A 21,954-nucleotide genomic window follows, 5' to 3' on the forward strand; every position below is an offset into this window, starting at 1 on the left:
AAGCCAGAGGCAACCCCCACCCTAGACTGGGAGAACCAAAAATGTCTCCAGACATTGCCAAATATCTCCAGACAATGCAGAATCGCCCCCTTTGAGAACTGCTCCTAACTCTAATTGTGAGCTGAATTGGCCAGTGGGTAACTTAAGCTATCACCATGGCAGACAGGCATGTCTCCCAAGCAATAGCCGTTTATCTAGCAGCTTGAGCAGCATAGACGGGGCCGGCATTTTATGAATGAGATTTGGCTTCATCATTGAAACAATCTTGTGTGGCTGGAATTCCTGCCCCCATTTTGCAGGTGGAAAAAGTACAGCCCAGAGAGGCAAAGTGACTTGCATAAGGTCACTCAGGTGGAAAGTGACAGAGATGTGTTTGCAATTCAGGTTTCCCAGTATCTGGTCGTGAGTCTTTGCATGGCCTTGTAGCCTGGTTCTCAGTGTAAGGGCATAAGGGCATGGCAAACCCAGCCTGTGGGCATGCAAAGGTTCTGTGACTGTATACTTGGCTCGGGGCACAGGATGTTTGAGTCATGTCCTCCCACTGTTTCCACTGCCCCAGGCAGAGCCACCTTCCCCAGTGCTCCCTTCCTGTGCCCTGAAGCAGCCCCCTCCACCCATAATGGGGTGGTGGGGGAATTAAGCATCCCTTTTTTTTTGTTCTTGGGATGCTTATATTGTAAAAAGATCCCTGAGGAGAGAAATCGAAAGCAACGCCACTCAAGTCTGATATCTCTGTCGCTTTACCAGGTTGGTGCCAAAGAACTCTCTGGGCAGAGTTTGTTGTTGTAGTTGTCGTTCGCTGCTGTTTAGTCAGCTCCGAGAACTGACGATCTCACGTATTACAGAATGAAACATTGCCTGGTGCGGTGCCATCGCCATGATCGTCGGTAGGTTTGAGTCTATGGTTGTGGCTATTGTATCAATCCACCTCCTGGAGGGTTTTCCTCATTTTCGCGGATCTTCAACTTTACCAACTATGATGTCATTTTCTAGCGATTGGTCTTTCTTGATGACATTTTCAAAGTAAGCCAGCCCACATCTCACCACCCTCATTTCTAAGGAGCATTCTGGAGTTCTTCTAAGACTGATTTGTTCATTCTTCTGGTACCCCTGGTACTTGAGCTAGGGGATTCTGCAAAAAGTAAAATATTTCTACTGAAATGATAGAAACTTGATCAAGTGGTTGCTGTTGCTATTTTTAACAATTTTAAGTAAGTTTTAAATTGTAACTCACCTCAAATCCTCTCTGCAAGTAAGCGGCAAATTCCCAAACACCTTGCGTACATCTTATGCAAAACAAGCCAAAAATCACATGTCCCCAGAAGTGTTTCATGGATTCTGGAGTGAGCTGGTTGTAAGCTAGTAAAATAAGCTGGCCATACACTTAAAGCGTGCAACCCTAAACTCTTCTAGACCCCCTTCCCTGAGCTGTATGTCCCACTGCTGTCTAGCAGACCACAAGGTCCCCAGAAGGTCCTGCTCTGGGTGCAAACTGTCACTAAGAGCCTGATTTATGGACTCATCCATATTTCTCGGGCTTCTTCCCTTCAACATAGTGGCTTATCTGGGTTTTTTTTAGTAACTCTTACTTCTCTGGTTTTGTTGAACAGATCACATCTTTTACCAAATAATTTTTAAAAAATTATAATTTTTCCTTATTCTCCCTTCAGGACATGCAGATTTCAAGCTAACAGAAGTAGGAAGCATCAAATGACCGCTTGGACCGCATCAACAACACACACAAGATACACACATAGGGCCAGAAAGAGACTGGAGGGATGCAAAGAAATGCTGGAGCTGGGCAGCCTTTTCAGTTCTTCCCAAGCCAGACTATGCAAGAAAAGCTTCCTTTTTAAATTCAGATTTGAGCTGAAAAATATTCACACCCATGTTCAGAAGTAAAGCTTAAATGCACTTTGGGAAGCCCAGTGGAAATGGCTCTTCTGTTATGCCCTGGGCAATTAGGGCAGGCTGCAGAGAGGAGCAGGGATTGTAGCTGAAGCTGGAAGGCCAGTGGCTGGTGCGCTTACACTGGGGGAAAGGAGTGAAGGTGTGTTTCCAGCGCGGGTCCGGCAGGCACAAAGGGGAGTGGAAGCTCAGGGCACATTTCCGGCATGGTGCTTGCTGCTCGATTTGACTCTTGTGCAGCTGGAAGACTGTCCCAGGCCGAGTGCCAGGTGAGGCAATGTGATCTCCCTTCTCTTTTCCTGGCAGGAAAGGCAAAAGGCAAAGTTTTTGAGAATCATTAAGCTCCTTTAGCCCCTCTCTCTCCCATGCCTCTGCTTCCTGTAGGAACCCTAAGATGTTGCAACAACCTGAGGGGCATCCTGGGTCATCAGATATGCATGTGATTTAATTACGTAGAGTTTTGTGGTTAGAAAATCGTAATACTTTTAAAACATGGGTACCGGTAGCACCATCTTCTACTCTCAACATACCTCCACCTCCATCAACTCATCTGGATCATGACTTTGTGAAATTGGACGGGATGTATGAGTGGGCGGATGGAGCGAGGGAGGGGGGCAACTGAGGTCCAGAGAGGTGAAGCCACCTGCCCAAGGCCACAGAGTGAGTCACCTGCGGGTCTCTGGGACCAGTAGTGGTTGTCTGTTACCAGAATGCTGGGTTTACAGGAACAGCCTCGGACTTTGCTGAAACGCAGAATCCAGGAAGTTCCTGGCAACTGCTGCCTCTCACAGCCTTCAGCCAGCTCTCCTGCAAAGTGGAAACCTGTGGGCACCCCAGCACAGGGTGGAGGAGGGGGGAAATGCAGGAACTGAAGGTGGTCAGTCAGATCTGACCCACATCGGCAGGCACAGGCCACATAAAAGGGAGCCAGGGCTGCCAATTTCCATTTTCATTGGAGTGGCTGGTGCTTCGTAATCCAGAAGGTTTATTTAAGGGCTGACCTCCGACCAGGCCTGTCACTCCAGTGGCGGGCACCTGATAGCCACTGGAAATCAGTAGCCGGCATGAAGGTCACTTCCTAGGAAAACTGGGGCTATCAACGTGTCAGTTCCAATGAAAGATTATAACCAACCAGCAGAGAAGTTTATCTGTGAGGGCTGTACATGTACACAAGTGAGTACCTATATACAGATGTGTGAGTAAATGTGAACGCATGTTCAAATTTGTGTGTTTATGAAGCAAAGCATGTGAGTACATGAGAGAATGTATACGTGCTTTTGTGTGTTTATATGAAAGGGCTTGTGGTGCATGTAACTATATATCACATGTGCATGTGTGTGCAAGTGTGTATAAGTGCGTGTGACAATGTGTGTGTAAGTGTTGTGTCTGTGTGTTTTGTGTATATATGCATTTTATGCACACTTATGCATATCTCCTCATCACCCATCTGTCAGTGTGTCATACTGTGATGGCTTGCATGTTGCTATGATGCTGGAAGCTATGCCACCGGTATTTCAAATACCAGCGGGTCCACCCATGGTGGACAGGTTTCAGCAGAGTTTCCGGATTAAGACAGACTACGAAGAAAGACCTGGAGATCTACTTCTGAAAAGCAGCCAATGAAAACTTATGGCTCACAACAGAACACTGACTCATTTGCTTTGGACACATCATCAGGAGGGCTTAACCGTCTGAGGAGGACATCATGTTTGGTGGAGTAGAGGGCCAACAAAGGTGTGGGGACCCTTGGTGAGATGGACTGGCATAATGGCAGCAACGATGGACTCAGATATGCTGGCGATTGTAAGGATGATGCAACATTTCGCTCTGTTGTACGTAAGGTCGCTATGAGCTGGAGCCGGCTCGATGGCAGCTAACAACAACAATAATACGTGCCCACGCGGATACGTTATGCACGCATGGACGTGTGTGCATGTATATGCATGACTGCGTGGGCAAATGCCCACCTGTTTGGGTACCTGAGGTTGAGGGTGCATTGACTGTATGCACGCATCTTACTGTGGCTGTAAGGCCTGAAATACTCGGGGCCCCTGCCTGCCCTCCAGCTCCCCTTCTGCTCCCCTTTTCCCCTCCCACCTCCATGCTGGAACCTCACTGGCCTCCTTTCTCCTTCCTGAGGAAGCCAAGCATTTTCCTCCTCAGGGCATTGGCACCTGCTATTCCCTTTCAGGAGATTCCTCTTCTACTTCTCCATACCTAGTTCTTTCCCATCATTTGGTTCTCAAATGTGCCCCCTCAGAGATACTTCCCTGGCCCCCCTATAGGTGTCCCTATGTGTGTTCCTTTGTCGTAGTTATAACGATGCCTGAGATTTTTCATTTTTGTTCTTTCTTTGCTGCTTTTCTCCTCACAGGCCCCCTCTCCATCTCTTGGGGGCTGACCTACTCTCCGAGGCATCTAAAATGTCCAGTGACTGTCCGGCACACAACAGGTGCTTATCCCTTCAGAGAAGAGGCATTCCTTCTGTTGAGGAACTCCACACAAGCTGTGGGACCTTCTCCTCTGGGGGCCTCAGTTTCCCCATCTGTAAAGTGGCAATACTTTCCCTATTTACTCCACAGGATCAGAGGAAATAATCGAAGTAAAAACATCTTGGGAAGCAAGCTGCCATGTATATGCAACGTCTTTTCATTGATTGAGGGCGGTTATTACCCAGAAAGAGATGTGCAGATAGGCGCAGCAGAGATAAGGCAAAGAATTCCACATGGAGATTTCCAGAATGGTTTTCCATGTGTCATTAAGTCCATTTTAGAGACATTTACACACCCAGAGGCCTCCCCAAGCCTCCATCACCCAGAAAGCCCCACTTCCTGCCTGGGTGCCTATTTTCTGGAAGGTTCCCTAGTCTCTTCCTTTCTCTGAGTACGTCCATTTGGATAGGCTGAGGAGTGCATGCAAATGTATTTCCCCACAAAGAAAAAAAAGGCATATAAAGAGCGAGGCCATGCTACCCAGTGAGGACGGTTTGTTCCACGTGGTTGCCGTGGGAACCTGAAGCCAGGTACCTGGGCAGCTTGAACTCCGTGATCATTCAGCAGCACTGGACTGTGATGCGGGAGCTGACTTCTTGCCCTCACCCCACCCCACAACTGCTGAGCTGTGGGTCCTTATGCCATCATCATCTCATCCTTGGCTTCTGTTTCCTCATACGTGGTATTAAGGACTCTGAAAGATGACAGGGGATCTCTCCAGTCCCTTCCTGCTTTGTACATATACGATTCTAAGTCACATCTTTGGCCTCAGTTTTTCTGTCTGTTAAGTGGGGGTTGCCTCCTGTAAATGGTTGGAGGGAAGGGGTAGGGAATGACAGCTTCAGCGAGGTGTAAGTTCCAAGTCTTCTGAATCCCAAAATGGTATCTCCTCGTTCTTAAGACAAAGCCTCATGATATTAATGGTAATAGGGCAAATTTCATTCTTTCATGCATTTACTCAACTAACCTGCCATGAGCATCATGTGCCAAGCATAATAGAAGGAGCTGAGGGTTTGGAGGTGACAAAGAGTTTCCGCTTCCAAAAAGCTCATGGTCTCACGCAGGAGACAGACCAAGAGAGAGCGGTCTCAGTGCAGACAGGGACAGCGTCAGTGCTGAGCGAGTCAGAGCACCTTCGGGGTCATCTTTAGGTCTAGGGAGAGAAGGCAACCGTCCTCCTGCCACCCACTGCCATCCTGTGTCTGAACATCTTAAGGGCCTGGTAGAGACCTTTGGGATGAGCCCAATACTAGTGCTAATACGTGAATCATGAAGTTCATGCTGGAAAAGCCCCCTGCTTTCAAGTGAGAGGACACGAGGACCAGGTAGGAGAAGACCTACCCGAGATCACACAGCCCAGGGCTCCTGACCCATGGGCCATAGCTGCTCCCTATGGATTCTGAGCAATTCCTCATTCCCAGTCCCACGCTCCTGATTCTATGAGCTGAAATCTAAGCAAAAGAGAAGTTGGGGGAAGTGTACTTTGTCCCAAGTCATAATTCTCTCCATCCACTGGGTTCAGGCCTGCATGTGCCCTCAAGAACCAATAGGCCTGTCCCCCACAGATGATTGTCCCCTAGTCCAAAACTATTCCTCCTACCATTCACCTCCCATTAACCAAAATCCCCTTCTCTAGGTGCCTGGGTTCTGGGCAGCTGTCAGGGAGGAAAGCCTTCTGATTCATTCACACTATGGTGTAAATGATTACACAATCCTCTCCAAGGCTCCTGGGTCCTGGACAGCTATCAGGGAGGAAAATCTTCAGATTAATATATACCGTAATGTAAACATGGAGCCCTGGTGGTGTAGTGGTTAAAAGCTTGGCTGCTAACCAAAAGGTTGGCAGTTCGAATCCACCACCCATTCCTTGGAAACCCCATGGAGCAGTTCTACTCTGTTCTACAGGGTGGCTATGAGTCAGAATCGACTGGACAGCAATGGGTATATAATGTAAATGACTGAAAAGTCTCCTCCTGAGGTTCCTGGCCCTGGGCAGCTGTCAGGGAGAAAACCCTTCTGATTAATGCACAGTCATATGTGATTGACTGAACACTGCTCTCTCCTATTGTATCGTCAAAGAGAGGGCCTGGCAGTACAATACTTTCACAATTCCTTACGTCTATTTGACAATTGTTATTTTAGAAGTTTTGTTACTTAGTCACTTAGGAGCTTTGACCATATTAAAGTAATTTAACCTCTCTGAGCTTCAGTGACCTCCTTGGGAAAATAAGGGTACTAATTAGACTCCATAATATCAGATGAGATTAATTGAGCACACAGTATAGTCTCTGCCTGATAATTGTGCTTAATAAATGTTAGCTCCTTTCAAAAGATGGACTTTACTACCCGTACAGATTTCGGAACTTGTTCAAGAATGCTGCCTAGTGAGAGTCAGGCAGGACCAGAAGCTGAGCAGCTTCTGGTGGAGTTACAATGGCCTTCCTGGCAGAACCACAGTGCCTGGCCTTTCCACATGCCCTATGCCTAAGGTGGGTGTTTGGTGCTGGAAATAATGGGCAGTGTGAAAAGGCAGTGGGCAAGATGTTTGGGGACTATCAGAGATTTCTAGCCCCCTTGAATCATACCAGGAGGTGGCCACATGAGCCTCATCCCAGGAAATCACTGCTCTGGGAGTTTTAGCAAGTAGCAGTCCCCCTCCCCCCACCCCGCCATCACTGTTGCCAGACCAGGGAGTCAGGGAGGCCAGAGGGAGACTGGGTATGGGCCAGCGCAGCGCACGGAGAGGTGTGGAACTGTTGGTGCGCCAGGTCAGTTTGGCAGCTCTCTTGGCATTCCCCTTTCCCATGGAGCTATGGGGGCCAGGCTTCTTGGCAGACATGAGATAAGAAGACAGAAAAAAAAATGCTTTTTCTACCCTGCGGGAATCTATGCTCATGGCAGGACACCTAGAAAACCCAAGGGAGAGGTAGGGGGAAACTTCTAGAGGACCCACACCAGAGGTGGGCAGAGACCCCATAACCACTTACGATGCCCACAGGAGAGGATGTGGCAGCTCCATCACCCCTGGAAACCCAAGGCATGGGTAAAGACAGTGAGAGGCTGCCTTTGAGGAACTTGGCGCTAAGGCCCTGAATCCCTCTGGAGAGGTAGGCTATGGGATGCAGAGACAACACTTTGCTCAACCCAGACATTCCAGCAAGGAACACTCTGGCAGGTAACTGCTGTGTAAGGAGACACCAAACCTCCCCCTCCTGACAAGCTTACACAAATGCTACACTCCACACTGTTTAGCAAGCCATTCTGGACTAAGCCTCAGATTAAGAAACATATTTCACATTGTGATCCAATACACACACATACACACATATACGTGTGTGGAGTCCCTGGGTGGTGCAAACAACACACTTGGCTGTTGAACAAAAGGCTTCAGGTTCCAGTCCACTCAGAGGTACCTCAGAAGAAGGGCCTGGTGATCTACTTCCAAAAAATCAGCCTTCGGACACCCTATGAAGCACAGTTCTACTCTGACACACACGGGGTCGCCAGGAGTTGGAATCAACTTGATATCATGGGTTGTGTGTGTATATATGCACAGACATAACTAAACAAAAGATTGCTGAAACAATGCTTAACCTTACCAAGCATGATGTACCCTGGTGTTTTCTACTCTGTTTGCTTCTATTCCTGTCCTCCTCCTCCCTTCCTGATAGCCTACGAAATTGACTTCACAGTCCACTAATAGGTCACAACCTGCAGCTGGATGGAGAAAACAGGTGCAGCCAGGATAGAATCGCGTGCCATCTGATGCATTGCAGACTATGTGAGCCTCAGACTCCAGAGAAAGGAGAGGTTAGAAAGGGCTGGAGTAACCCAGGAAGGCTTCCCGCAGAGGGCAGCATGGGAACTAGACCCAGCCTGGCTCTGCTCAGTTTAACAGACCTTCATAGGTCACTACCATGTGCCAGCTGGGTACCAACACGATCCATTTGAATAGGAGCAGGAAGGAAACAAGCATCTGACCCTGCAGGACAAGGAAAGGTGTGGTGCTGGGAATGCAGGGGTGTCTATGGAGGCAATGGGAGACCAGCTTGTCTGAGTGGAAGGTGAGCTGGAGGGCCACTTTCATCTAGCAATTGCACCTCTCATTTGCCAAGATAGATGGCATTTTTTAATAGACTTTATTTTATAGGATAGCTTTTGATTGACAGAAAAATTGCATAGGAAGTACAGAGTTCCCGTGTACTTCCTCTGCTGTCATACTGTTTCTTCTGTTATTGACGTTTTGCATTAGCCTGGTATATTTGTTATAACTGACAAACCAATATTGACACATTAGTATTCACTAAAGTCCATGGTTTACATTAAGAACCATGGCATTTTAAACATTTGCAGGTAACACCATTTCATCCACCACTCACAGCAAAATGGTTAAGGGGGAGAGATTTTCTTGTTACCTCCACTGCATAGCAAAGTAAAGTGGGGCTGAGGGAACTCGGTGACTTGGCCAAAGGCACACATCTGATGTGTGGCAAAGCCAGGCCTGGAGATTAGATGTTCTGGCTCTAGTGTGTACTTTTCCGGACTTGAGATCTAGACTGCCTAGATTCTAATCCTACCTTCCCCGTGACAAGCTGGTGCTCTTGGCAAGTTATTTAGCCTCCCTGAGCCTCAGTCTTCTCAGTTGTAAAGTACACATAATAACAGAAGTCCCTGGGTGGCACAAATGTTTAAGTGTTCAACTACTAGCCAAAGACTGGCAGTTCAAACCCACCCAGAGGCACCTCAGAAGACAGACCTAGCAATCTGCTTACAAAACATCACAGACTTGAAAACTCTATGAAGTAGTTCTATTCTACACACATGGCTCCCCAAAATTCATGTCCTCGCCACATGCAAAACACATTCATCCCATACATCATCCCAAAAGTCTTAAATCAACTCCAAGTTCAAAACCTCATCTGTTAAATTATCTAAATCAAATATGGGTGAGACTTTAGATGTATTACATCCTGGGGCAAAATTTCCCTTCATCTGTGAACCTCTGAAATCTAGACTACAATCGTCTGCTTCCAGAGATGTTCCACAATGGTGAAACAGGCACAAAGCAGACCTTTCCATTACAAATGGGAGAAATTGGAGGGAAAGAATGTATAACAGACACCAAGCAAATCCAAACCCCAGCAGAACAATTAACATTATTTCTCAAGGCTAGAAAATAATCCTTTCTTCTCTGAGACCATCTAGGCAACGGCCCCACCCTCCAGGCTCTGGGTATTGGCCACACTCTCTGAATTCTGGGCAGAGGCCCCTCAGCCCTGGGCTTCAGCTCTGCCTTCCAGGTCTGCTGGGACAGCAATTCAGCTTGATTAGCTTTGGGTGGCCCTATTATCCTAGTCCATCTGAGTGGCAACCCCACTCCCTCAGCCCTGGCAGGCCCTGTTCTTCTGTCCCTTAGGCATGGCAACCCAGTCCCCTCAGCTTTGGGCTGCAGCCCCATCCCCCGGCACACCTTAATGGCAGCCCTAGACTCCAGAACCAAGTTGGCAAAGATCCAACTCTTTGAAACCTAGGAGGCTGTGGCCCCACCCTTTGAGATTCAGAAGACCATGTCCTCACGCTTTGAAACCGAAAAGACCCTGCTTCCTATACTCCTTCCAATAATTTTGCTGATCCCTGAGCTGCTCCGGGAAGGGTCCTTTTCTTTTCTTGGAGGACAACAGATGTAGCTCCTGTGGCCTGTTTCTGCCTGTGGAATTCCAAGAGGCAGACAGTGTTTTTTCCTTCCGTTCTTTCTCTGTCCCCTTCAGTCTAAGCTGGTGGAGTTTCTGCTGCGGTAGTTGGCTACAGCCGTCAGTCACAGGCTTAATTTCTTTAACAAAAAATTGTGTAACCACGTCCTTGGCGAAAATTCTGGGACATGTGTCCTTAGTTTGTACAATAGAATTTTCCAAATCTTTAAGTTTTGTTTTCATTTTGCACAGAGCATCTTTAAGCCCATCTCTTTCCTCTCAAATTTTACTATAAGCGGCAAGGAGAAACCATGAGGGCCCTTTAAGGTCTTGCTCAGAAATCCCATCAGCCAGATATCCAAGTTCACCATTTACAAGTTCTACCTTCCACCAAACATTTGAACATAATTCAGGCAAGTTCTTTGCCACTGCATAAAAAGCATTGCCCTTCCTCCATTGTCCAATTACAGGCTCATCATTTTCTTCTAAAGCCTTACCAGAAGCACATTTAACATCCACATTTCTAGCAACAAACAGTTCCTGAAGCTATATGCATTCTCTAAGACGACAGAGACTTTCTCTATAGCTCTCCACACTTCCTACTGAGCCCTCACCAGAATTGTCTTTACATCCATAATTTTACCAACAGTCTCTTCAAGACAATCTAGGCTTTCACAACTAGGCACTTTAAAACTCTACCAGACTCTTCAGTTGGGTCCAAACCTGGCACTGCCAAGATGCTGGCCTATCACTTTTCTCTCATGGACCCCGACACCAAACTCATTGGAAACATGGCACTGCTATTTATCAGAAGTCAGTTCAAAGGACCCACTTCTCCAGAGACAAAAGATACAGGTATTGTGAATGAGGCCATCTATTACTTCAAGGTCAATGTCTTCTTCAAAAACTATGAAATTATGAATAAATTAGATAGGACCTTGATATATAAAACTCTCCACATTTATGTATGCCTGAAGAAACTCCAAAAGTGCAATTCCAAAAGCCAAGGCAAGAAAGAAATGTAAACACTGAGAATCACTAATATACCCATTCCAGAAGAGCCTGGTTTTCTGCTTAATGCCATTTGTGCCAAACCTGCAATCAAACAGGAAGATGAAGTGATGAGGGCCCCTTTACAGCAGCTAAGGCAAGAGACGGGATTGAGACTTTGTGAGAAAGTTTTTGATCCTCAGAATGGCAAACCTAGCAAGTGGTGGACTTGCTTTATAAAGAGAGTTCATGAACAAGAGTCTTTCAAGACCTGGACAGTAAAGGGAACCTGGGCAGACACTTTCTCGACAGCTGCTGCAGCATTTTACAGCAAGATGTACACAGTTCTTTGCCTTTATTTCATGAAGTTTTATAAGGAAGAGAGAAGAGAGCATGTCTTTACTTGAAAAGCTCTTTATCAAGAGTTTGGAGAGGTTATGGAAGGGTGATTTGAATTTTTTTTTTTTTTTTGCACTATTAAGCTGGTGCTTAATAATAAGTGATGAGAAAGACATTTCTAACATTCTATGTAAAAAAAAAAAAAAACAACTCTTCCAGCCTCTACTCATTATTCAATTCCAAAACTGCTTCCACATTTTAGGTATCTGTTAGAACAGCACCCCACTCCTGGTATCAAATTCTTCCTTGGTTATCTAGTGCTGCCATAACAGAAATACTACAAATGGTATTTGCTTTACCAAACAGAAATTTATTTTCTCACAGTTTAGGAGGCCAGAAGTCTGAATTCATGGTGCCAGCTCTAGGGGAAGTCTTTGTCTGCTCTGGAGGAAGGTCCTTGTCTCTTTTGAGCTCCTGCTTCTGAGAGATCTCTATATGGCTTGACATCTCTCTTCCTCCATCTCTGCTTGCTAGCTGGTTTGTGTAATCTCTTTTATATCTCAAAAAAGATTGACTTAAGACATACCCTACACTAATCCTGTCTCATTAACATGACAAAAATAACCCATTCCCAAATAGGATTATAACCACAAGCAAAGAGGCTAGGATTTTCAACACATATATATGAGGGACACAATTCGATCCATAATGGGAGGACTCAAACATGCCAGCAATCGTGAGAACAACGTAGGACTGGGTAAGATTTCATTCTGTTATACATAATGTCAGAGCTGACTCCATGGCAGCTATCTACCAATTATTGAGCAAGTGTTTATTGAGGGCTGAATACAGATGGTCCAGAATTATGTGTTGGGGGAGGAAAGACAGTGAACACATAATTACACAAATAATTTGATTATAATTGGGTAAGTCATGGAGAAGAAAAGTATAGAGTTTCATGAATTTAAATAATAGGGGACCTTAATGTAATCTCAGAAATCAGGAAAGGCTTCTTGCAGGAAGTGACATTTGAACTGACACCCAAAGTACGAGTAGGAGTGAGTCAGACCAAAGAGGACAGCAAGAGCTTGCTAGGCAGAAGCCCCAAGTCAGGGAGATTGGCAGAGTTCAGGGAATATTTTACCTCTCTTTTATTAGAGCAGTCTTATCAAAAGGCCAGAATATCTTCCCGCCTAGGCCACCATGACTTAGCAGCATGCTCAATCCATGATTGTTGAATCCATCACTTTCTGGACACAGGAGAGATCCCTGTAGCTCATATACCTCTCTGCAGTGCACAACAACAGGGGATGTTTGTAAACACAGGGTGCATCCAGCTGGAGAGACTCCTCCCTAAGTGCCATCAGAGCAGTCAGGTCTTAAGGCATGAGCGGGGTGACTGCACAACTGGATTTGCCCCAAACAGTCCTAGTCTACTTCTGTGGCCCCAGCATGGTGATTCATAGCACTTGCTTTCACTTTCAAAAGTGTCCCAGTTTCACTGATAAATTATATGTTCATCTTAACTCTGATGGTCGTAGAAATATCCTGATCACGCGGCAGATGGATCCAAAGGTGCCACTTTGTGAACGGATGTTCTATTTAATGATTTACCAGTTCCTGGGGGTTTACATCCTCGCAGTCACTGCCGTAAGGTCTCCTACCTCTCTAGAGCGATTCCAGTCCCTTTTAGGGCAATTCACACTTATTTCCACCTTGGGACACTTCAGCCTGGCTATCTGGCAATAGTCTTAAGTTCCCCGGGGAGCAGCATGGTGGAGTGGAGGAAAGGCAGAGGGTTGCTGGGTGATTTGGGTCCATTGACCTCGAGCAGGTCACTTCACATGTTCACAGGTGGTGTCTCCCTTTGCTGAATGATGATAATAAACATCCTTCTTGTTCCCCAATGGTATGGAGCTGAGGTGAGATCATATGGATATGTTGTTGTTCTGTTGTTGTTGTTATTAGTTGCTGTCAAGTGGATTCCGACTCAAGGTGAACTGCTCCACAGGGTTTTCAAGGCCGTGACCTTTTGAAAACAGATTGCCAGGCCTTTCTTCCAAGGCATCTCTGGGTGGGTTTGAACCGCCAACCTTCCAGCTGGTTGTCAAGTGCATCTGGTTTGCACCACCCAGGGACTACGTGTGGGTACACAGTGGGTTCATTTGCTATGGTTTGGAGATAGTGACAATGGGCTAGGCAGCATCCTAATGAAGCTAATAATAATGTTTTAAAACACCAGGACTGCCCCCTAGGAGGCTGCTCTCTGAGCAGGAGCCTGCACCTTCCTGCCACCCTCCCGTGGCTGTCACAGCCAGGATTAAGCCCAACCGTCAGCCAAGAAGGGGGAAGATAAACCTCTGTGTGCACAGGGGCAGGCCACAGAATGTTCGCAGCCGCTGCAGAGAACACCGCGGATGCAGAATCCCGGCTGTCTCGACAATTTTTCCTCCCCCCCCACCCCCCTTTCTTTTTGGAAGCTGGAGATCCCCGTGCCAAGCCCTCCAAGCAGCCCCGACTTTCCGTGCAATAAAGCAGCAGTGAGAAAGGCTCAGAGTAATTAAGTGGCTGACGCACAGAAGAAGCCGTTACAAAGAATTGACTAAATTGCCCATTCATTAGCGGCTCGGCATGGAAGGAGAATTACAAATAGACAGCGGAGCCCGCAGTAATTCAATCTAACCTTGTACTTACAGAAAACAATGAGATAATGAACAGAAAAATTACCAGGCACATATTGTATTTTGTTAAAGGGGCGGGTGGGGGGCCGGGGGGAGGTGGGGCGCGGGGGGAGCGCGGGGACGGACCGGCACATGCAATGCTAATGGCCTCGCTCAAGCTGAGCAAACGTTTCTCCAACACAATCATAGTTCTCAGTCTAAGGGCCTCTGGGGAGCTGAGATGAGGCAAGATCGCGAACAAAAAAATGTAATTTATAAGGCGTCTGTGGACTGGAATTTATCATCGGATCCGCTCGCCGCCGCTCAATTGATATGTAGTTGATTTCAAACAACACCCCCCGGGCGCCCAGAGGGAACATTTTTTAGATTTTACGCTTGGATATATCTGTTTAACTCGCCATTTACCAAAACAACGGCTGATGACAGCACAAACCAGTCACTCTGTAGAAAACACGCGCACACGCTCTCATACACACGCGCGCACCCACACGCGCACAAACACACACACACAGGCAGGCAAGAGCTGTGGCAGCCATAATAGCAGCTAAGAAACCGGCTCAGTTCAAAAAAGACTGCTGAGAATCTGGAAGAGGAAAAGGGAGGGGGGAAGGAAGCCCACAGAAAGATGTAGCCTTTTCCCGTGGCTTCACACGGCTGTTCGTTGTTGGTTTGTAGCGCTCCATCATTTGTTTTCGCATCCACCACCTCCCACCCTTTGGGGCTCAGAAAGGCTCGGCTCCATTCCAACTTGCCTCTTCGAGGGTCTCAGGCACTGCCAGCCCGTTTGGGACCAGATCTGGCCTCACCTGGATGCACAATGCTCCCACGCCTCAGTGGGCAGGAAAGAATGGGGGTCTCCACAGAGGGGTGCGAGGAGGTGATATATGGTCACAGGTCACAGCATCACTAACCCCTGCCCAGGGCTCCCTCCAGACTTGGGTGTTGGTAAAACGGTGTGGATGAATAAGGGTTCACAGGCTGGGTCAACAAGCCATTCAGTTTGAGGACAGTTCTGAGGACACCAACTTACCTGCCTCTTGGTGCCCAGGTTGGGCCCTGAAGGAGGAGCATCGAGAATATTTTGGGGCCCAGGGAAACCATGTGGATCAGAAGTGGGCCTGCAGACTGAGGACTTGGTCTTCTCTGGAGAGTCCCTGCACCTCAGACAAAGTGCCTAACTGTGCTTAGGGATAGTGGAGGGACTAGTGGGACTTTTCCCACCTGAAGAATCTGACAAACACTGTGGATAGGCAAGTGAGGATTCATCCTTTCACTACACATCCTCCATGAAAGCAAACAGGTGCCTCGTAAGCACCAATCACCATAAGATGCTGCTACACTCAGCTGTGAGGGTAGCCTTGCAACTTGTCACTAGCCTGAGCTCCAAGGGCCAGTGGCCATGATCAGCCAGTAGAGGGCAGGTGGCCTAATGGAAGGACACTGAAATGGGCCTCCAGAAAAATCCTGGTTTTATTCCCACTTGGCTACTGTTTCATGCTGAAGCCCTCAGCACAGCACATCACCACTTCCAGGTTCTGGGCCTTGGTCCGTGTGTTTATAAATATACCTAACACTGCCTGGACATGCGACCATCTCACAAGGATGCTGGGGAGCACCTGGGAAGTCTCCTAGGCCTAGGAAACCCTACAGGGCAGCCTACTCTGTCATATAGGGTCGCTATCAGTCAGAATTGATTTTAGAGCATATAACAACAACAACAATCCAGAGGTAATCAAGCTATATGGAGCCCTGGTAGCGCAATGGTTAAGCACTTGGCTGCTAACGGAAAGGTTGGTGACTCGAACCCACCCTCCGGCTTGGTAGGAGAAAGACCTGGTGATCTGCTTTCACTGAGATTACAGCCTAGAAAATCCTATAGGGGCAGTTCTACTCTGCCACATGGGGTCACTGTGAGTTGGCATCTACTCAGAGGTACTTAACAATAGCAAACAACCTATGCATAAGCTTGCATGAATAGGGAGTGCATTTAATCACTCAGGACCAGTAGTTCTCAAGGTACAGTCCAGCAGCAGCAGCAGCACCTGGGAACTTAGAAATGCAAATTCTCGGGCCCCACCCCCAGACTTACTGAATCAGAAACTCTGAAGATGGGGACCAGGCATCTGTTTTAACAAGCCCTCCAGGTGACTCCGATGTACCCACAAGTTGGATAACCACTGATCTAGCTAATACAGACTGCGTACTTACTGAGAGCACAAAGGCAGCTGAGAAAAGAGCTTTAGGGACTGGTAACTCTTTTGCAGTCAACTAAAAAATTGCTCCTGAGATTATAATTCATACTATTAATCAAATATTCATGTTTGCGTTTGAATAGAATTGTGTCATTTTCAAAGCACTGTCAAATATCCCATTTTATTTGATTCTTTATTACATTCTGTGAGGCAGGCAGGGCACATAATATATTGTCCCAAGGAACACACTGATTTAGAAAAGGTTACTCAGTAAAAGTGGGAGGATGGCTATGAAGAGGTGAATGGAACTCAGGACTCTGCAATAACCCACACTGCCTGTTAATCCCAGCATCATCGATCTTTACATCTAGATGGGATCTTATAATAGATCTCCATGTAAGAGATTTTCTCATTGTTTTCTCTCTCTTAGGCACACTTGTTTATTACCCTATTTCAGCTCACTATCATGTAGCTATGCTATTCCTTGACCCATGCATGGCTCCAGAGAAAGCAAGTCCTCTCCTTAACCTGGAGAAGACCGTGAACCCGACAGTCCAGCAAACACTAAAAATACCATTGTCGTCTCCATTTTAAAGATGAGGAAACCAAGGACTGGCGATGAAGAAATTTGGTTAAGGTACATGGCTCCTTAAGGATAGAACTGAGACTAGAAGCTAGAAATACTGACTCCTGGGTGGAACTACCTAGAGGGAAGTAGAAGCAGGCTGTAAATCGATTCTCCTTAAATGTTGGTTGTTAAATAATAGTCACCAAGTGTCCAGAGGGCTTTAGGGGTTGACTCAATCTCTATTTTTCTATCTCTCAGATGCATCTACACACATATACTATCTCTCAGATACACATACATACTAGTTCTCAGATGCATGTACACACACATACTATCTTTTAGATGCATGTACACACACACGTTATCTCTCAAATACATGTACACATATGCTTCAACAGCCATGGAATCTTAAAAGTTATGTATCCAATGTACCCACCTAAAACAGAAAATCTTCCTGAACATTCCTGATGGGTCACTCAACCTCTACTTGAATACCTGCAGTGATGGAAATCTCATTGCGGCGAAAGATATTGGGAGGTGCGACACCAAGTCAGCATGGGTCACTCAGCAAAGGCTTTGGGGTTGTTATGGATTGACTTGTGGCCCCGCAAGATATGTGTTAGAATTCTAACCCCTATACCTGTGAATGTAATGTAATCACTTTCTACCATGTGAGCTAATCTAATGTAATCATCTTCCATAATGCAATCTAATGTGATGTGATCAATCAAGCAGTCCAGGTCATACCAGTGTAGGGTGAATCCTAAACCTAATCACTTCTGTATTATAGGAAGAGCAGAACAGCCACAGAGACACACATGGGGGAAGACAGATGCCATATGAGGCTCATCTACAAACCAAGGAACCAAGGAACGCCCAGTATTACCTACAAGGAAGGAATTGACACAACCTAGACACTAATTTTAACTTTCAGCCTCCAGAACTGTGAAAAAATACATTTCTGTTCTCTAAAAGCCACCCAGTTGTGGTATTTGTGCTGCAGCAGCACTAGGAGACTAAGAAAGGTGTTGTGTGCCCATCACTTCCATCCCTTATCTCTGGTGTGTTTCCTTCTAGAAATTCCATTGAGGACACAGAGTCCCTGGGAGGTGTCAACTTAAGTCATCACTGAACACTTGCCCACACTTCATGAGGGAACATCTCATCTGGAATTAGTAAGAGGGTAGCAAGAGCCCTATGTGGAAAGAGACTCCTGGTCAAGGTCAGTAAAACCTTCCCATGGCTTTCAGTTCTGGTACCCCAAGCAGCAGCTCTCTACGCATCTCTGTGGGAACTCCCGCTCCTCATCCCTAAAGCTGTCAACGAGTCAGCCATGGGGCTCAAAGTTAGCCCCTGAAATCTACCTAGGAAGACACAGGTGCCCATTCTGAGTAAGTGCCATCATTTTCTTAATCTTTCAATCAACTTTATCACCCCAATTTACCAGCCTTCAGGATGGGAGCACACACACATTCGATATAACAACTCACCCTGGTCAAAAAAATTAGTTGACATGGAGTCAGCTCCGACTCATGGTGATCCCATGTGTGTCAGAGTAGAACTGTGCTGCATAGAGTTTTCGATGGCTGACATTTTCAGAAGTAGATCTCCAGACCTTTCTTCTGAGGCACCTATGGGTGAACTCAAACCTCCAACCTTCTGGTTAGCAGCTGAGCTCACCATTTGCACCACCCACAGACTCTCATCCTGGGCAACAGACCAGTAATTATTGCAACTGGTCAGTGAGCCACTGTTCCTAGAATCACTTTGCCCATGAAAATCCAGAATCAGCCCCATTCAGACTAAAAAACCCACAAACACACAACTAATTGGAGTTGCATTTTTAATGACATTCTCATCCATGCAAGGATTAATGAGTTACCCTTGATTGGGAGTTAAAGATACCTTTGTATCAAGTGGAGATAAGCGGTCTCACTTTTACCCTCTCATCAAGCAGCTTCCTTGCTCTTCTCCCATCTTCCACCCCAGCTTGACTAGGCTGCCAAGGACAGGAGACAAGAAGGAAGTGAGTTTTGTGCCCCGTTCCCCTGCATGGCCTGAAGCCCTGGCGCCAGAGGAATGGGCAGAGGACAGAGCTGGGAGGACAGTATACACCAACCAGCCCAACTGCATCGTTCTCCAGAGTGTAGGTGCCTGGACTGTAAATGAGGATGAGGAGGCCCTACCCATGCAGCAATGTCTTGTTTATTCGGCTTTTCTAAAGACTGAGTGGCCCCCACAGATGACTCTGCTGGAGGACCAATAGTTCAGCTCTGGTATATTTTTCAATAATCATTGATAAAAAATCTTTTCAAAATTTACTACATATTTCTTTGTCATAGAAGTAACATTGGCTGAGCATAATTTAACCTTTTCTTGCTGCAATTATCATCAAAATGATTGTGCATTAACGTGCTAGGTCAGAAAAAATGATACTGAGGTGTATTCTTTTCCAGCTCATGGTGAGTCCCCTGCTTACTCCTGAGAGGCTGGATGCAAGAGCCTAATGGTATTATTCTAGGAAACTACCAACCAACTACTTCAACGTCCTTATTATTGTTTTCCACAGGGGTCTTCTTACAAGGAGGGTTCAGATCATCACTGTAACCACTGTCAGCACCAGCACCAATCTCACTACACCAGTCATTACCACCACCATCACCATCACCACCTTCACCACCACCATCGGCACCAGCACCACTCTCACTACGCCCATTATTACCACCACCATCACCATCACCACCTTCACCACCACCATCGGCACCAGCACCACTCTCACTATGCCCATCATTACCACCACCATCACCATCACCACCATCACCACCTTCACCACCACCATCAGCACCAGCACCACTCTCACTATGCCCGTCATTACCACCACCATCACCATCACCACCATCACCACCTTCACCACCACCATCAGCACCAGCACCACTCTCACTATGCCCGTCATTACCACCACCATCACCATCACCACCATCACCACCACCATCAGCACCAGCACCACTCTCACTATGCCCATCATTACCACCACCACCACCATCACCATCACCACCTTCACCACCACCATCAGCACCAGCACTACTCTCACTATGCCCGTAATTACCACCACCATCACCATCACCACCATCACCACCACCATCGGCACCAGCACCACTCTCACTACCCCCGTCATTACCACCACCATCACCATCACCACCACCATCAGCACCAGCACCACTCTCACTACGCCCGTCATTACCACCACCATCACCATCGCCACCATCACCACCACCATCGGCACCCTCACTACCACCACCACCAATACCACAGTCACCACCACTGCATGTGAAAGCTGGACAATGAATAAAGAAGGCCAAAGAAGGATCGATGCCTTTGAATTATGGTGTTGGCGAAGAATGTTGAGTATACCAGGGACTTCCAGAAGAACAAACAAATCTGTCTTAGAAGAACTACAGCCAGGGTGCTCCTTGGAAGCAAGGATGGCGGGACTACATCTCACCTACTCTGGACGTGTTATCAGGAGGGATCAGTCCCTGGAGAAGGGCATCAAGCTTGGGAAAGTGGAGGGTCAGCAAAAGAGAAGAGGACCCTCAATGAGGTGGATTGACACAGTGGCTGCAACAATGGGCTCAAACATAACAACGATTGTGAGGATGACGCAGGACTGGGCAGTGTTTCATTCTGTTGTACGTAGCATCACTATGAGTCAGAACCAACTCGACAGCACCTAACAACCACCACCACCACTGCCATTTCTGCCAAAATCACCACCATCACCATCACCACCACCAAACCCAGAACTGAATTTGAATTATAGTCCCCCCGGTTATTAGCTCTGTGACTTTCTGGACATTATTTAAACTCCTTGAGCCTCAGTTTTCTCATCTTCAAAGTCAACTGCAGCTCCGAGGTCAAATCCAGCTCCTAGAGTTGTACAGATTAGAAGCAATGTATGTACAGTAGCACAGGATAGCCCCATGTACATGGTAGCCACTATTACGGGGGTGCATTTGTCCAGAAAAGATTAAACGTATTGCTCAATAGTTAATCATTTCAGGAAAAAAGGGAAGTCATCACCCCCACATTTTGGGGCCCTTTGCCAGTTGGAGAAAATAGACTAAACTTGATGTCCAGTGGGGTCTCTCTCCCGTGCCCTGCCCAGTCCTGCCAGAGTGTGCCCACTGCTCTGCCCCTGGGCTCTGAGGGAGGGGTGGCAAAAACAGCTATGGCCTGCAGCCCAACGAGACATGCTGTTAGGAAAATGGTGAATTTGCTGGAGGAGATGCTTCTATTCTTCTTGCATCACTTGTTGTAACAAATACGCACAATGTGACAGCCAGATCTGCACTGCCAAAGTCCCAGAGCCTGGGGCATTTCGAATAGAGAGATGCCAAAAGCTAGAGTCCCATCCAGCTTCTTCTAACTCTCACGCCATTTGGGAACTTGCTGATTAACATTGACCTGGGGGTGACCAGGCCCAGCCCAGCAGTATTGCTGAGTGGTAGCCTATCTGCCTCCCTTCCTGCCTTTCTTCCTTCCTTTCCTCTTTCCTTCCTTCCACCCACTCCTGGCCATTAGCCCCTAAACCACTGCTGTGTCCACCATGGCTCTGAGCCCAAGGATGCCCTCACAGTTTACATGTCCCCTCTTGCTCCAAGGCACACGCAATGGCCCCTCTGATCCTCTGCCCACCCTCTGTCCTCTGGGAGGCCACAGGCCTTGGCAGACAATTGGTTGTGACCTGCCGGAGGCACCACTCCATGTGCGTGCCAAACATCATCTCCTTTCACTCCCGGCATGCCAGGCTTCTCTGACAAGGAAGGGTAAAGACCCTCCAGGGCTCTTAAGAACATCAATATGTTTTGTATTTAATGTGCTGGCTCTGTTACAGCAAATTAAAGCGAGGGGGCCTGGAAGAAGGGAACACAGCTCGCTGTTCCTGTCCCTTGTCGAGCAGGAGGCTCTGGAAACGGCACTCCAGTGTGGAGAAAGAGTGCACATTACACCCCCCTGCAGGAACAGAGCAGACATTAGACAAAGCCCCGAGTCTTAATGGGACGCATCCGGCAAACATCTGAGCTTGGGCCTTCA

The 21,954-nt window shown here is 47.1% G+C and overlaps 1 protein-coding gene and 1 pseudogene across 1 annotated transcript in view; one reads left to right on the forward strand and one right to left on the reverse strand.

The window, feature by feature from the left end:
- Nucleotides 1-1,146: 1,146 nt before the first annotated feature.
- LOC126085027 (uncharacterized) overlaps nucleotides 1,147-21,954 on the reverse strand; it is an 82,803-nt gene continuing 61,995 nt past the window's right edge. Inside the window, exon 7 of the mRNA XM_049899920.1 lies at nucleotides 1,147-2,207. Within this exon, the coding sequence (XP_049755877.1) occupies nucleotides 1,906-2,207 (302 nt within the window). The 3' untranslated portion in view covers nucleotides 1,147-1,905. The remainder of the gene's footprint in view (nucleotides 2,208-21,954) is intronic.
- Nucleotides 10,828-11,362, forward strand: LOC126085025 (actin-related protein 2/3 complex subunit 3-like; annotated as a pseudogene).

The sequence above is a fragment of the Elephas maximus genome, chromosome 11 (genome assembly GCF_024166365.1).
Source record: "Elephas maximus indicus isolate mEleMax1 chromosome 11, mEleMax1 primary haplotype, whole genome shotgun sequence".
Lineage (NCBI taxonomy): Eukaryota > Metazoa > Chordata > Mammalia > Proboscidea > Elephantidae > Elephas > Elephas maximus.